Source organism: Dreissena polymorpha, chromosome 14 (genome assembly GCF_020536995.1).
Source record: "Dreissena polymorpha isolate Duluth1 chromosome 14, UMN_Dpol_1.0, whole genome shotgun sequence".
Classification (NCBI taxonomy): Eukaryota; Metazoa; Mollusca; class Bivalvia; order Myida; family Dreissenidae; genus Dreissena; species Dreissena polymorpha.
The window spans coordinates 44,441,222-44,455,935 of record NC_068368.1 but is presented as its reverse complement, the minus strand read 5'-3'; the positions used below and the strand labels follow the sequence as shown (position 1 = coordinate 44,455,935).

Here is a 14,714-nt window from a genome sequence, read left to right as displayed (position 1 = left end):
TTCCGGAACCATGTTCAGCCTTTTCGATATATAATTAGAAAAAAAGTGCATATCAAGTTTGATGACGATTGGCCCAAAATCATGACTGATAGTGTGTTAACAAGGTTTCGTTGCTGCCATATAAATAAAACTGCTCTCTACCTGGAAGCCATGTTCTTCAACGGACCGGAACTATTCTCGAATCGGCCTAAATATCATTCGATCAAATGTTCTGAGCAAAGTAAAATGCTTCTTGTCTTGGGCCAATAATGTGACTTCGTGATTGCAAAAATGGTAAACAATGTTTAACTATAGCCAGTATTAGGAAAACAGCCCCCGCCACCTAGCGACAATGTTTTGTTTGACAAATCGAAACCATTTTCGAACCGTACCGATACTAATTCTGATCAAGTTGCAATCAGATTTTACAAATGTGGTATGCCACAATGCCGGCTGCTGGGGCACGTATACTACGTCCGTATACAAATATAAATATTTAGTTATAATAAAAATATACTTTGTGATTTGTTGTTTATGAACACTTATTTCCATGGCAATCATACGATAATGCTTACCCAGTATACATGTAATAGCACCAATCGAAATGATAATATAAAATTGCACATCAATAGAACGAACACGGCTTGGTGTTCTTTTAGCATTTTGTTTTAAATATTTAAGCTTGAAATTCGTGTTGGGGGCAAAATTGTGATATTGTTACCGTTTCGTATTGCATCGTGTTAAGATTTACTTCGGACTAAATAAAACAACACAAGCACTTATTTGTTTTTCTGATTATAAGCACATAACAAGTTAAAAGCACAACCATGTTGTTTAAAATACAAATTAACATATCATAATTGCAATGTCTGCATAGCACCTTTTAAAACATTAACAATAGAAATATGCTCTACGAACACTAAAAAAAACACACAACACAAAATATACATAATTTTCTCTATTTTAATTAACCACAACTTTACGTTCATGCTCTAAATAAATAGTAAGTAGATTGATATAAATAAGTTTGTAAAATTATGAAAATACGAGAGCCAATATTTGTGTTATTATATCTTATTGACTTTTGACTGTGAAATTGGGCCTTAATGCAAACCACTAAACAGTGTTGTATAAGGAACTTTTAAAGCGTCTTAGAAACAAATAGTTTTAGTCGATGTGTTTAACAATTATGCTAAATTTGATCAAATGTATCATATTCATAAATACAGTAACGAGCACACTATTATAATTACCATGTACTAGATGTTGTAACAGTGTATGTTCCTAAACTTTATCATATGAAACTATAATATAGGCAATCTATTGTATATCCTATAAAGTAACTTTTTAAGCATTTATTTCCTATTAAAAAATACAAATTGTATTAAATACATAATTTAACCAAATACTTGTTTGAAAGAACAAGCAAAACTCAACTGAGAGTTTTGAACATGATTGCTTAAAGTTACATAATAAGTATCCTATTGCCCGTTGTTCCAGTATTATTGATGATTTCTTCATGTGCTAACGGGGCTTCTTCAAGCTTATATTCCTTTTGGACGCTGGGTACAAGCCAGCCTTTCGTAAGTCCTTCTGATATCACTTGATGCATTTCCACTATTTCTTCCTGCAAAGATTGTGACGGAAAGATTTTGGTCAACATGATAATAGTGCAGTTTTGATTTCGGTGGCAATATAAACACGAGGGTCAAGGTGCCCAAAATTGTTCACCTTTATAATGGGGTGTAGCCAGCGTCAAACCCACGTGTATAAGTTAAACGATCTTGTTTTATATACCAATACTATACACCAAATATTGAACGCTGACTCTTAGGATTTTTTTAGAAACAAATAATGACAACTTTAAAGGGGCCTTTTCACAGATTTTGGCATATTTTGAAGTTAGTCATTAAATGCTTAATTTTGATAAATGTAAACATTTGATCTTAAAAGCTCCAGTGAAAAATCAAGCATAAAATTAAAAAAGGGAAAAAATGTAGCTCGCACCGGGGCTCGAACCAGTGACCCCCGGAGTCCTGGAGTAAAAACGCATTAGCCCTCTCGGCTATTCTGCCGAGTGTTCATGCAGGACGTAATTTATACCTTATATAAGCAATCTTCGTAGTTTCGTAAATACAAACGACAACAACAGAACTCTCCAAATTATTCAATCGTTTCGCGTTGCAACGCTTTATAATTTTTAGGGTTTTAAATCGTCAAAAGATGCATATAATGACTATATAAGACTATGGTAAATGTTCAGTAATACTATTTCCTCACAAATATCATAACTAAAACGAAAAATTTCAAATCTGAAACAACTTTTTTTCAATTTTGTCAATTTAAGAACCGTGAAAAGATCACTTAAAGTATATTAATATTATGTGACCGCTTGTAGCGGCAAGTTTTACTGTTAGTGGCATCCTTTGTACAAAAGTAATTAAGGGACCACTATAGGACGTTAACACCAAGTAGTATACCCCTGGCAATTGCAGTTTCAAATCTTAAGATTTTAAAAGTTATTTATTATATAAGTCTATATTAATCATATGAGGTCTAGGGCATGAAAATGTTTCGACCCCAAGGGCTTTATTTGAACTAACGTAGTAGAGGACTAATATACATGTTAAATACCAAATACGAAACCTCTGACCACCAAAGATTACAAACAATTTATTTCGTATATACTATATATGACTAAAGAAATCATGTGGCTGGTAGGGGCTTTGAAATGTTTGACTCCAGAACATGATATGAACAAATTTAGTAGAGGATCAATGCATGATGCAACACGCCAAACATTGAACCCGTGACCCAGTCGTTTGAAGAGGACTTTCCAAGTTCTCATTGTACGTCCCCGGATCGACTGATCGGGGGTATATTGTTTTTGGTCTGTCTGTCTGTCTGTCTGTCTGTCTGTCTGTCTGTCTGTCTGTATGTCTGTCTGTCTGTCTGTCTGTATGTATGTCTGTCTCTCTGTCTGTCTGTCTGTCTTTCCGTCCGTCCGTCAGTCCGTCTGTCCGTCCGTCCGTCCGTCCTCCCGCCCGTCCGTCTGTCTGTCCGTCCGTCTGTCCGTCCGTCCGTCCGTCTGTCTGTCTATCTGTCTAACACTTTAACATTGGTTAAAGTTTTGCAATAACTTTTGCAATATTAAAGATAGCAACTTGATATTTCGCATGCATGTGTATCTCATGGAGCTGCACAATGTGGTGAAAGGTCAAGGTCATCCTTCAAGGTCTAAGGTATTTTTTTCTAAAATAGCTTCCGTGCGGCTTCAAAGCGGCGCAATAGGGGGCATTGTGTTTCACAAACACAGCTGTTGTTTAAATCTATGTTTAGCTGTGTGTCAACTACATATGCATGGTACCAGAACTATGTAAACAAATATTGAAGAGGGTGACCTGAAGATCATTCCTGCAAAGTTTCGTTAACAACGGACCAAACTTAGTTTGAATTAAAGGTGGACGGACTCTATACTGATGTCTGATGATGCATTACGGACTAAAGGCGGTCACAAAATCTCGCCATGTGCAACTAAAAAGTGACCTCAAAATGTGGTTCGGTACACCAGTAATTATTAAATGTGTGGGCATTAATCGTACAAGTCGTTGCGTAAGTTAAACTAGCATTGGAAATATTAACTTAGTGTAATGCTTTTCATTGTTTTCACAAATAAGTTTGTTATGAATGTTTGCTATTTTCAAATGAGCTTCATTAATAACACCGCAGTTACTAAACTTGCTCTAACGTTTTCCCTCAGAGAGCTAGTATATTAGTACTAAAAGGCACAAATTATTCCAATAACTGATAACTTCACTACTTGAATCAGAGGAATAATGGGGTTAAGAAATAATTTCAATCACATATAATAAGAGTGTTTTTCCGTGTCTTGGAGGAGAATATTTTTATTATGTGTAATGAAAAAAAACGAAGGGGTCAAAGAGACCACCATAAACCTAATTCCCTACACTTTCATTTATTGCTTTGACCTTGTTTCTCGAACATAAAAGGAATGCTAACATAACCTATAACATGCGTGTTCCGAAAAAAACCATTGAACATCGAGTAAGTTCAGTATAAGTATTTTAAATCAGTTCACAGACTGACGAAGAACGACGGACAAATGGTGATCACAATAGCTCACCATGAGCACGTGTATCTCCGGTAAATTTAAATATAGTATGTATATAATAAAAAGGTTCTGCAAAATGCCGAGTACACAACAGTGATATACAAGTACTTGCAAACAGCTGGCATACTCATAATGGACTACTTGCATATAATCTCGCCCAATATGGTATGTCAACTAGTACTAGTACACAAACATCACCGTATTGAACACAAAACCGTTAAATAACCGTACATTAGAACATTACATTTCATGATATCGTAACAGTTGTACTATGCACTTACTGGTGGGGCATTACACAGTGCAAACCCAGTGACAATGGACTCTTTAAACATAAGTAAACGTGGGGCGATCTCTACATTGCCCCTACTTCCAACGACCTAGTAAGCAACAAAAAACAAATAGCATAAAAATGCAGAAGAAAAATTGAATAAGACGCAATAAATGCATACCCTTATACTTAAATGAATGTATGCAACTGAATCACACGGTTGATGTATTCAATACACAATAGTCATTCTATGAAATAAAACAAAGGATCAAAGCATCATCAAACAAGAACAGTTGATTCATGCGAAGCCAAACAAAGTTTTAATACATATTGTTGTGAATTGTAACAAAATGTGTGGTATTGTCTTTCTTGGCTTACATCTGATTTTGACATAAACAATAGTCTGTCAACACCATATTCGTAAAAAATGTATTTAACGGTTTACTTGAATTATATTACATTAAATTGCCTTTTAAATGGACATACTAAGGTATTACTGAAATGCATGCACAAATTCAAATACCATTATAAAACAGTTAAATACATGGAGCATATTAAATATGTAAAAACAGATCAGTCACTAATGAGTGTACTGATGCAACGTTACAAGATGTGGATGTTGTTTTTTCCTTGCAACTGAGATGTTCTTTGTTCATAGATACCAGGCACTGTTTCCTGGTTTCAAGACGCCGACTACTGATTCCTGATTCGTGGTTAAAAGGCACCAAGTACTTGCTTTCCTTGAAAACTGACTAAATATTTTGTTATTTAACCGCAAAAACTTTCAATACCTTAACGTTTCATAAACATGCACTATAAAAAGATGACCTCAGCTTAAATTACTATTTTATTTCAAGTATTGCGTAGTATGTCTTGTTCTGTCAAGCTGGTACTCATTATTCCTACATTCAACCTACCACGATGATGCCTCCCTTGTTGATTATCTTCATGTCTGTATCCAGATTCACGTTTGCCAACATCTCTATGATGATATCTGGTCCCGTTCCAATGGTGGCTTCCTGAAAACGGTCAAACACTATATCATGCTTTTTGTAGTCAATAATGTACTTTAAAAATGCATCAAAATTAAATCAGTAATGATGCATTGCATGTAATAACTTTATCACAATCAAAGAGAATAACGGCATAGCATGAGGACGTATTTTGCTGATGATACAAATGAAACAACTGGGTTATGATGATCCTTAAGCGCTCATCTGAATTCACGGACACCAGTGTTGAAGACTTGACATGGGGATCTGAGTTCACGGACACCGATGTTGAAGACTTAACATGGGGATCTGAGTCAACGGACACCAATGTTGAAGACTTGACATTGGGGATCTAGTTTATTGAAACCAAACATGACTAAAATTCAAACATGGTTATCATATTGTAAATATAAATAATATAACCAAGCTTCAACAAGACTAAATTAGAATGGTAACATTTGTTTTTACCTGTTTTTAGACGCACCAGACCCAGATTCAAACATAGCCTCGTTATTGTTGCGATATACATTCTGACCAAATAATAAATTAAATAAACAATTCAAACTTTAGTCATTAATGTTGCCCCTCGAGTGGCAAGAATATTTTCTAATAGTTGATATGGTGACCTAGTTTATACATTTAAATGACCGGAATCATAAAATTGCCTAGGTGTAGTAAAGATATACATTATAATCAAGTTTCAACACAAGTGAGTCAATAATGTAGCCTTTAGAGTGGTACTACGATTTATCTGTACTTAACCTCATGAACTAGTTTTTTGACATAACCTAAACAATATCAGGATAAATATCCTGACCAAGTTTCCTCAAGATTGTGTCATAATTGTTTTTTGTATATAGTGGTAACAAGGTTTCCCTATGATTTGACCCGATTACCTAGTTTTTGAACGCATGTGATCCAGATGCGGACTAGGCACATGTATTGTCAAGATACACAGAAGGACCAAGTTTTATCAATATTGAGTCATAAATGTAGCCTCTTGAGTGGTTACACGTTTTAACACTGTAAATTGTGACTTGCTGACATAGTCTTTGCACGCATTAGATTTAAATGCAGCTTAGAAAATCTCGTTCTTATCATTATTTTAAAGTTTAAGTCACAATTGCTGCATCTAGTGCAGGTTTTTCTTAGATTTCATATGGTGATCTAGTTTTCGGACGCACGTGAACCAGATTCTTGCTCAGTCCATTAAATGTCAAGGTAAAAATACTGGCCAAGTTTTATCAAGATTGAGTCATTAATTATTTTGTGGTTTGGGGTGGTAGATAATTTTAGATAGTGCCAATATAACTAATTTTGAGTATGTTTCTTTAAGATTGTGTTATAAATGTTGCCTCGAGAACGGTAAGAAAATGTCCATGTTTTTGCCTGGTGACCGAGGTTTTGGACGTAAATTATCCAGATTAGAAGTTATTCTATATATCGTAAAGGCTAAGATTCTGACTAAATTTCATAAAGATTGAGACTTAAACATTGCCTCTATAAATTAGTTGATAGGTCTGTATAAGATCTGAAAGGGTGACCTATTTTTATGCCTATGACCAAGACTTAAATTCAGTCTAGACATTGACTCAGGAGCAAATTTAGCATACACATTGAAAAGATAAGTATTCTGACAAAGTTTCATCACAAATGAGTAATATATGTGGACTCTATAGAGTTATAACACTTAAAAAAATACCTGGACACACATACTGTTGACCCAGATTCAAACTCGGCCACGATATTGTAACAATACTAATTCCGACAAAGTTTCAATGTTGTGGCCTCTAGACATGTAACAAGCCAACAATTTACGACGAACACAGCAAGGTCATAACAATAACTTTGAGCACTTCATGCCCTGGGGAGCTAAGATGTTATCATTTGGGCATGACGAGTTTTGATCCCAGTGGAAATATATGTACTTAATTTGATTTCGCATACCAAATATAAAGGCCATGATAATAGTGGTTTAAGGGAAGATGGTTTTAAAGATGTGAAGCTCTATCTACAAATCTAAATAAACCATTTCATCTCAGACGCATGCTTTGACTAAACTTAAACAATACAACTAAGCAATACTACATAACAAGCATTATTGTGTAAAGTTATAGACAATATAATGATAATATATATATATATAATGATATATATATATACATATTGTGTGTATCATATACAAGACAATACACAAGTAGTAAGATTACTTACGATGATTAAGATATGGGTATTGCCTGACCTACCAGTACTTTGTCAATGTAGCCCTGTTCCTTATGGTTGAAAGCCTTTGCTGCTCCGTGCTTAAGAACCAAGTCCATCCCCTCTTTGGTACCTGCTGTCCCAAGCACAGTTAGGCCCTTGGCCTTCCCTATCTGGACACATGCTAAACCCACCTACAACATCAAAAGAATTGAACAAGTTCTGTAAGACGCAACTAACTGGGCACTTGTTTGAGCATCAGGTCCAGTGCTTTTGGAATAATATTCACACAATTTCTAACTAACGTTAACGTTTTAAGATCAAATTAATCTGAATGAAATCTAAAGGTGTCTACTTAAAAATTACTTAATATGTTTGTATTGCAATAATATTTACTTGTTTGAACTTGTGAGAATAAAGCAAGCTTTAGGGCTTTCACTTGGATTCACACCCCAAGAGTTATGACGTTAAGATTAAAATTTAAAGAGTCAAATTTACATGTGCTGCTGTGCTGCTTAATCATATTCTATTTATAATCTAAACTTAACAAGTGTTATGTGTGAACAACAAATAATGTGTCCCAACCTTATCTTATCTACAGTTATGCAATCAATTATTTAAAAAATGGTTATATATTACGTCATAAGAAAATAAATTTAAATAAATAAACTTTGAACAACCATGTCTTTGCGATATACAGAGGTATAGTTCTTTTAATTAATAAAACCCTTTTTAAACGTCATAAATAAATGTTAAAACAAGATGTGTTTGTGAAACACTATGTCCCCCAATATATTTGACATTTGACCTTGAATGATGACCTTGACCTTTCACGACTAAAAATGTGCAGCTATATGAGATACACATGCATGCCAAATATCAAGTTGCTATCTTCAATATTGCAAATATTATGGCAATATTGTAAATATTATGGCAAATGTTAATGCTTGACGCAAACAAACCAACAAACCAACACACAGACAGGGCAAAAACAATATGTCCCCAGTATAGACTGGGGAACATAAAAATAACTGAAATATCTTGAATAAAAATTGAGATGCAGTTTGACACTTTGGAAGAACAAACTTAAAGTGTTGATTGGCCTTACCGCTCCACTTGCTCCATGAACAAGCACGGTGTTTCCTGGCTTCACTTTACATTTCGCTCTAAAAAAAACAACAAATATTACAATGATAACTACGGATTATTGCATTACGATGTGTCGAATAGACTCAAATGTGAGTATTAAGGGAAGCAGTTACAGTTAATATGATCGTTACATTAAAAAGGTATAGTGTTAATAGATACAACACAATGGTTAAATTCTCCGATCTGAAATAGATAATTATAAATACAGCAAACAAGACAAGAACAGCATAAGCCGAATTGCCGATAACATGACCATTTATATAATAGAGCCATTGTATGATTGAGCATTATTGTATCACCACAGTCATGATATTTATTACGCCACTGCACACGTTGTGACAACCCTTACATTTGGAGAAGAAATGGTAGAGCACAATGACGGTCCTTGCTCTTAGAATTTGACTTTCTGTATAAATTATTAAAGTATATTAATAAAGGAAAAACACAATGGTCACAATGGTCAACTGGGGTGTTTAACGGTGTAACATGTTCTACATTTCAGTAAATACCTGCATTATTTACGTAACTTTCATATTTCGATTAATACTGTTGATGTGACATATTAAATGGCGACACTTTATAGCTTGGTATCTCCTTTATGTGTAGATTTTCATCTTTTCAATTTTCATTTAAAAAATGACATAGTCTCTAATAATAAACCGTATAATTGGAGACCGAACTTAAAGTGCTTCTTCGTAAATGTTCAATCTCATACACTCAATTCTTAGTTAAGAGTTGATCCCTTATTTTTAATTGAAAAGTATACAAGAAGCTTTGAACTTGAGATCAAATTAATAAGATCTCACAAAGTGTAGTCCTCTATCACAGCTATTTGTAAAAAACACTTTCCGCTTTATTGTATTGTCTGTTTAAGGGAAGTTCATCGTAAATAGAAATAAAAATGTAAGAACTTTATAAGCCAGTGCTTGGCCACGCTTTACCTTTTATACAAATCTGAACAAATTTCCTTTCTAGAACAGTTTTCCCAAGACAGATCTCATACTTATAGACACATTTTCTTACTTTATGAAGGCCCGCGATGCCGAATAGCATGGTATACCAAGACCGGCACCCTGGGAAAAACTCAGATGGCTCGGTAATTTCCCAACATTAGACTCCTCAGCAACCGTGAATTCCGCATACCCGCCGGAAACAGTCCTTACCACATACACTTTATCCCCTGGCTGTGAAAATCAAAAAGAAGATACAACGACGATTAAGGAGATATCATTAACATTTTGTACTTGTCCCGTATTCATCATGACATTCATTTAAGTATTTAAATTTCTGGCTTTTTCATTTTAATGTTGGGTGGCGTAACCTTGGTCAATGCACTGTTTTCTAGACAATAACACTAGCTTTCCAACCTTTGATAGGAGAATAAAACATATGATTATGCATCACGAACTAAATAGTTGCTTCCCTTTAATGCCATCAGACTGATAATTCGTAACCAGAAAGACCTAACTGCACGTTTACTGATCATAACACTTACTGAAAAACATCAGGCCAGTTTATTTCAATAAAATATATATACATGTACAATATTAAAATTAAAATAAAACAGAGCTTTTAAGGAAGGGGCATAATGTCATCTCACATACCTTAAACTTGGTTACTTTGGCCCCGACATTTGACACAATTCCAGCCGCATCTGCGCCCGGGGTATATGGCAGCGGACCTGTTGTTCCGAAAGAACCGCTACGAATATACGTGTCTACAGGATTCACACCCGCTGCTTTTACTTCCACCAATACCTGTTGGATTTCAAAAACTTCAAATGTCATATTTGCTAGGTACTCTTGTAGCTATCTCAAATAGATGTTATGTCGAAATGATTCTTAAAATGCCCATAGACGAGCTTTGGTACCATACAATGCTTATAGTAGAATGCGCCGTGTTTTTTAACCAATTTAGGACTTTGTCTGGGTCCTTTGGAATGGGGAAAACATGCCTCCTTTGGACTAAAAATTGACTATGTTGTTGTTGTTTTGTACACAAAGAGATTTAATTGCAGGATACAGTGTTTTTATTATGTATTATAATAGCTAAGGTGTAATCTTTAGCGCTTGACATGGAGTTGAACTTAATGTTGAGATTTATTCTAAAACAAATAAATAGGGGAGCATTGAATTGAGAATGTGTGTAATTTGTGACGAATATTTTGTTTCTGACATTATTAATGGGTAATTCTGATACGGTAGTTAATTATAGGTAAAGATTTGAATTTCCAAAAATGAAAGAAATAGAGCCACATATACAATTTTCTTCACAAAACATGTATATCATACAATAAAAAGTGCCTGAAAACTGGTAATATAATGAACGGTTGTTACTAACTAAATATGACAGAATATAGTTATACATATTGGCTTCACCTAACGAAACCATAACATTTATTCTCTCTCAAGTCAAAGAAGTCATGTTCATCATCAGCTTGTTCTTTTATTATAGAACATACTTTGATCCGGTTCTGCAGCCAGTTATAACAAGTATACCTGAGTATCAGAAGGGACTGGTACTGGAACTTTGGGATCGACCTGTAACACCTCTGGTCCACCATAGTTGGCAACACGGATTGCCCGCATCTCTTTACGTCCAGACATTGTTCTCGGCTGATCCAAGTAAACAAACAATATTAAAAGGATGGTCATTTTACATGTATTATAAAATATACAATCGTCATTAATATTATTATGTTGAACGAGTCAAAGGAACCATTATTACAAAGCACAAGATAATTCTAACAGCCTGGTGCTTGTGCCTTGCTGTTAATGAACCACATTTAATATAAATAGCTTTTTAATGTAAAGTATAATAGTAAATGATGATGTGTCTGAAGAAATGTATAATTTGTGTTATTTATAGTGACATCAGATGTCAAATTAGGCATCTTGCACCATAGTTTTTGAGGAAAACAATCCCTATGCCAGACACTTCTAAAATGACATTTAACAGAATTAGGCCAAACTTTAATAATAACGTATTCACAAAAAAAGACTTAAAAGCCCACACCGTTATTTTCTTTGTAAAATCATACATGCCTTATTCTAATTTAAAAGAAGCATAACTCAGAAATTAATTGCTAATGTAAAGGAAACATAGCTCACGAACGTGTCGATCACAGTTTGGAATTTTTTTGTGCACATCTGTACTTCATAGTCATAGCATTTGTTCACTTTCATTCAATAGCTTTACATGTGTACAAATGGTTTATTCCTCGAGTTCATTACAATGAAGAAAGAAATATCAATAAGTTCAATGGAACACAATTCCTTAACGTGTGGATAATTGCACATGAAAATTGGTAATAACATATTTCATAGTTTTATTTGATGGCCTGAAAAAATAAAAGGCACTTTGCTCTACAAACGTACAATATGTAATAAAAAAATATGGTGTAGTTCAGTGACGCATATTTCATGATGTGTATTCCATCAATGAAATCAGTAAGAATGTATAGTATTTTTCCCAGTGAATTGGCATTTAGTTATAGCAATAAGCAGAATAAAATTACAATTGAAAATATTAATACATTTATCGAGAAGAAGTGCATGAAGTATCTAAGATATGTAACGCAATTTTTAAACAGTTTATACATAAAGTAGATTCACATCAAATGTAAATCAGAGTCTAAATCGTAATTAGTTTCATCTGCAGCAACATGCAAACATGTCAGTTCGTTTGTTCAGCCTCGTCCATTTTGAACACACTTTGACCCTACAATTGTTCCAGGAACTTCATACGATGGTTTGAGCTATTGACATAAGTCAATGAAAGTTTAAACGTCGACAGTGGATATCGGCTAGAGATCTGGTCCGCACATTATAGCTTACTTCATAGTGAAGCTTATCCATGTCCGACAAGACATCTTAGGCGGCGTAAAATAAGTCATCGTCTTGTGATTCGCTGACATCAAAACAAACAGATTTGTGAACCAGCTAGATTTGGTTCGCCATTGCACCCATACTTCCTTACTTTTAGGATAACTCTGTTGCGAAAAAGTTACATTCGACTTTTTCTTGTCCAGATACTTCATATTTTTTTAACCAAAATAGTGCACATACGGCGACTTTTTTTCCTTCTCATGCAATCTTTCTAAAATTAAGCTGTTTTGCGACAACGGCGGGAAAAGTTCCTCATGCACATATTGCCCACCCGCAAAGATTGTTTATGACTTGCCATAGTGTGGCTTTTTTCTGCGGTAGCTGTATTAAATTGTAATGAGTATACTTTCACGCGAGGCAATTAAAGCACAAACACGTTTTACAATTACGGTAGCTGTAAACAGGGCAGATATGGCGAACGTGATTATCAAAGACACATCTTTGAGTCTTTTCACGAAGCTGTCAATACATTTAATAAAAAAAACAATACAACGATATATGGTCAAAAAATGTGATATAAAAAAATTCATTTCTTTGGTAGCAACTTTAAAAGCATTTCTAGAATCGGTACCATTAAAATAATACAATTCTTACACAATAAATTCATTTTTAAGCATAAATCTTAATTCATTTGAACGCCTATTTTATAGCTAACAGAAGTCCGCATTTAAAAGGAAATACCACAACAATCCTGTATTCTCGCGATACTCGTGTCAAGGCTTGTACATATGTCGGATAAATGAAATTCAAAAACAATCATATTTGCCATACTATCATTTCATTATAACGTTTTAAACGAAAAATGAATTATCGCGTAAAATAGGTAAGATAGCACTATTATTAAAGCAAACACGATCAAGATCAGACATACCATCAAAAGCAACACTCAATGTATTTTCTATCAGTTTGAATAAAATGGAATTTACGACACACAAAAAATACCACCGTTTTCAAGCACTGTCTTTTTGTTAAATCAAATGTGTTCAACTCTTAAAATACAAACATTGAAAAGTCTGATTGCAATCAATAATCAGTCTAAATATCTGGAATGCAACATTAATTTTAACAATTTTATTAATGTCTGAACCAAGCAGACGTACACAAAAAAAATCGAAAAGTGGAGAAGTTGATTGGGAAATTGTATTATAAGATTTAATTGCAAAGAGTCGATTGTTATTTGCAGAAAGAGATGTTTTGTAACAGATGTAAAATGTATATTACGCGAAATTTTGTTCGAGGCATTAATAAAATACCACAAAAATACCGGGTCAACAAATCTTTGCTATTTTGAATAGCTTAAAACAATAAATAATACACTCAACAAATAAAAGAAAAAAATATGCCTGCCCTGGGGATCGAACCAGAAACCCCAAGAAGCAAACTTTAAAGTGTCAGTTCGCGGAATAGATCATTGTTCTGCATATAGCGAGAAATAAACTGTACATAAATTGATTGAAATATATTTGTATCGAGGTTGACATAGAAAACCCGGTCAAAGTCGGTTTTGAATCGATAAAATAATATATAAATGATCATAAAAACATACAATAGGCGAAAAATCATTGCAGCGTCGCGAGTTATGCAAATTATATCTATATTTAGCTCTCGCTTAACATTATTAGCATATGCAAGATAAATAAATAGATTTAGCAAAAACGTAGCGTTGGAACTCAGTTTCCGTCTGTAACAGATGTTTTTGCATTTGTTCTTAGCTTCTCTCCGCTAAATTCACCTGTATCCGCAATATATGTATCCCGGAAAAATCAACTATTTGGAAAACCCAAATAATCTGCTGGTACAAATAAACATGACCCATTTATACTCCTTTCAAAATCACACACCGTATCAACCGTTATAATTTAAAGTAAGCTATCATTGGTTGATTTAATGGACCAGCGTTGTTTGTACCGGGGTGATTAGTGGGGTTTTCTAAACTCGTGCTTTTCCGGGATAGATCTACTGTGTGTGTTTAGGCTTGAATTAACATGTCGAATCATGAATATTAATCAGGTCGTTTTCGTATTTTACCGTACTCGACCTCAAAATAAAAATCGCTATATTGTTTGTTTTCAACCGATTTCAACCAGATTTTCAGTGATATCCTC

At 34.2% G+C, this 14,714-nt stretch overlaps 3 protein-coding genes across 16 annotated transcripts in view; 2 read left to right on the top strand and 1 right to left on the bottom strand.

The window, feature by feature from the left end:
* The window catches only part of LOC127858367 (probable methyltransferase-like protein 24), a 264,328-nt gene that overhangs the window by 147,720 nt on the left and 101,894 nt on the right, over nucleotides 1-14,714 (top strand). The gene's annotated exons all lie outside the window — the stretch shown is intronic.
* Nucleotides 1-14,714, top strand: part of LOC127858369 (uncharacterized) — a 275,468-nt gene that overhangs the window by 203,497 nt on the left and 57,257 nt on the right. The window lies entirely within an intron of this gene.
* LOC127858365 (zeta-crystallin-like) overlaps nucleotides 1-14,714 on the bottom strand; it is a 274,122-nt gene that overhangs the window by 257,888 nt on the left and 1,520 nt on the right. The window contains exons 2-9 of one of the 3 annotated variants that reach the window (XM_052395434.1): nucleotides 11,221-11,337; nucleotides 10,327-10,479; nucleotides 9,746-9,906; nucleotides 8,682-8,739; nucleotides 7,618-7,767; nucleotides 5,297-5,398; nucleotides 4,393-4,488; nucleotides 757-1,606 (exon numbers count right to left, since the gene is read on the bottom strand). The exons of 1 other annotated variant lie outside the window; for it this stretch is intronic. In XM_052395434.1, the coding sequence (XP_052251394.1) occupies nucleotides 1,445-1,606; nucleotides 4,393-4,488; nucleotides 5,297-5,398; nucleotides 7,618-7,767; nucleotides 8,682-8,739; nucleotides 9,746-9,906; nucleotides 10,327-10,479; nucleotides 11,221-11,328 (990 nt within the window). In that variant the 5' untranslated portion in view covers nucleotides 11,329-11,337 and the 3' untranslated portion in view covers nucleotides 757-1,444. Of the gene's footprint in view, nucleotides 1-756; nucleotides 1,607-4,392; nucleotides 4,489-5,296; nucleotides 5,399-7,617; nucleotides 7,768-8,681; nucleotides 8,740-9,745; nucleotides 9,907-10,326; nucleotides 10,480-11,220; nucleotides 11,338-14,714 lie in introns of those variants that run through there. One more of the 3 variants, XM_052395433.1, reaches the window with a different exon arrangement.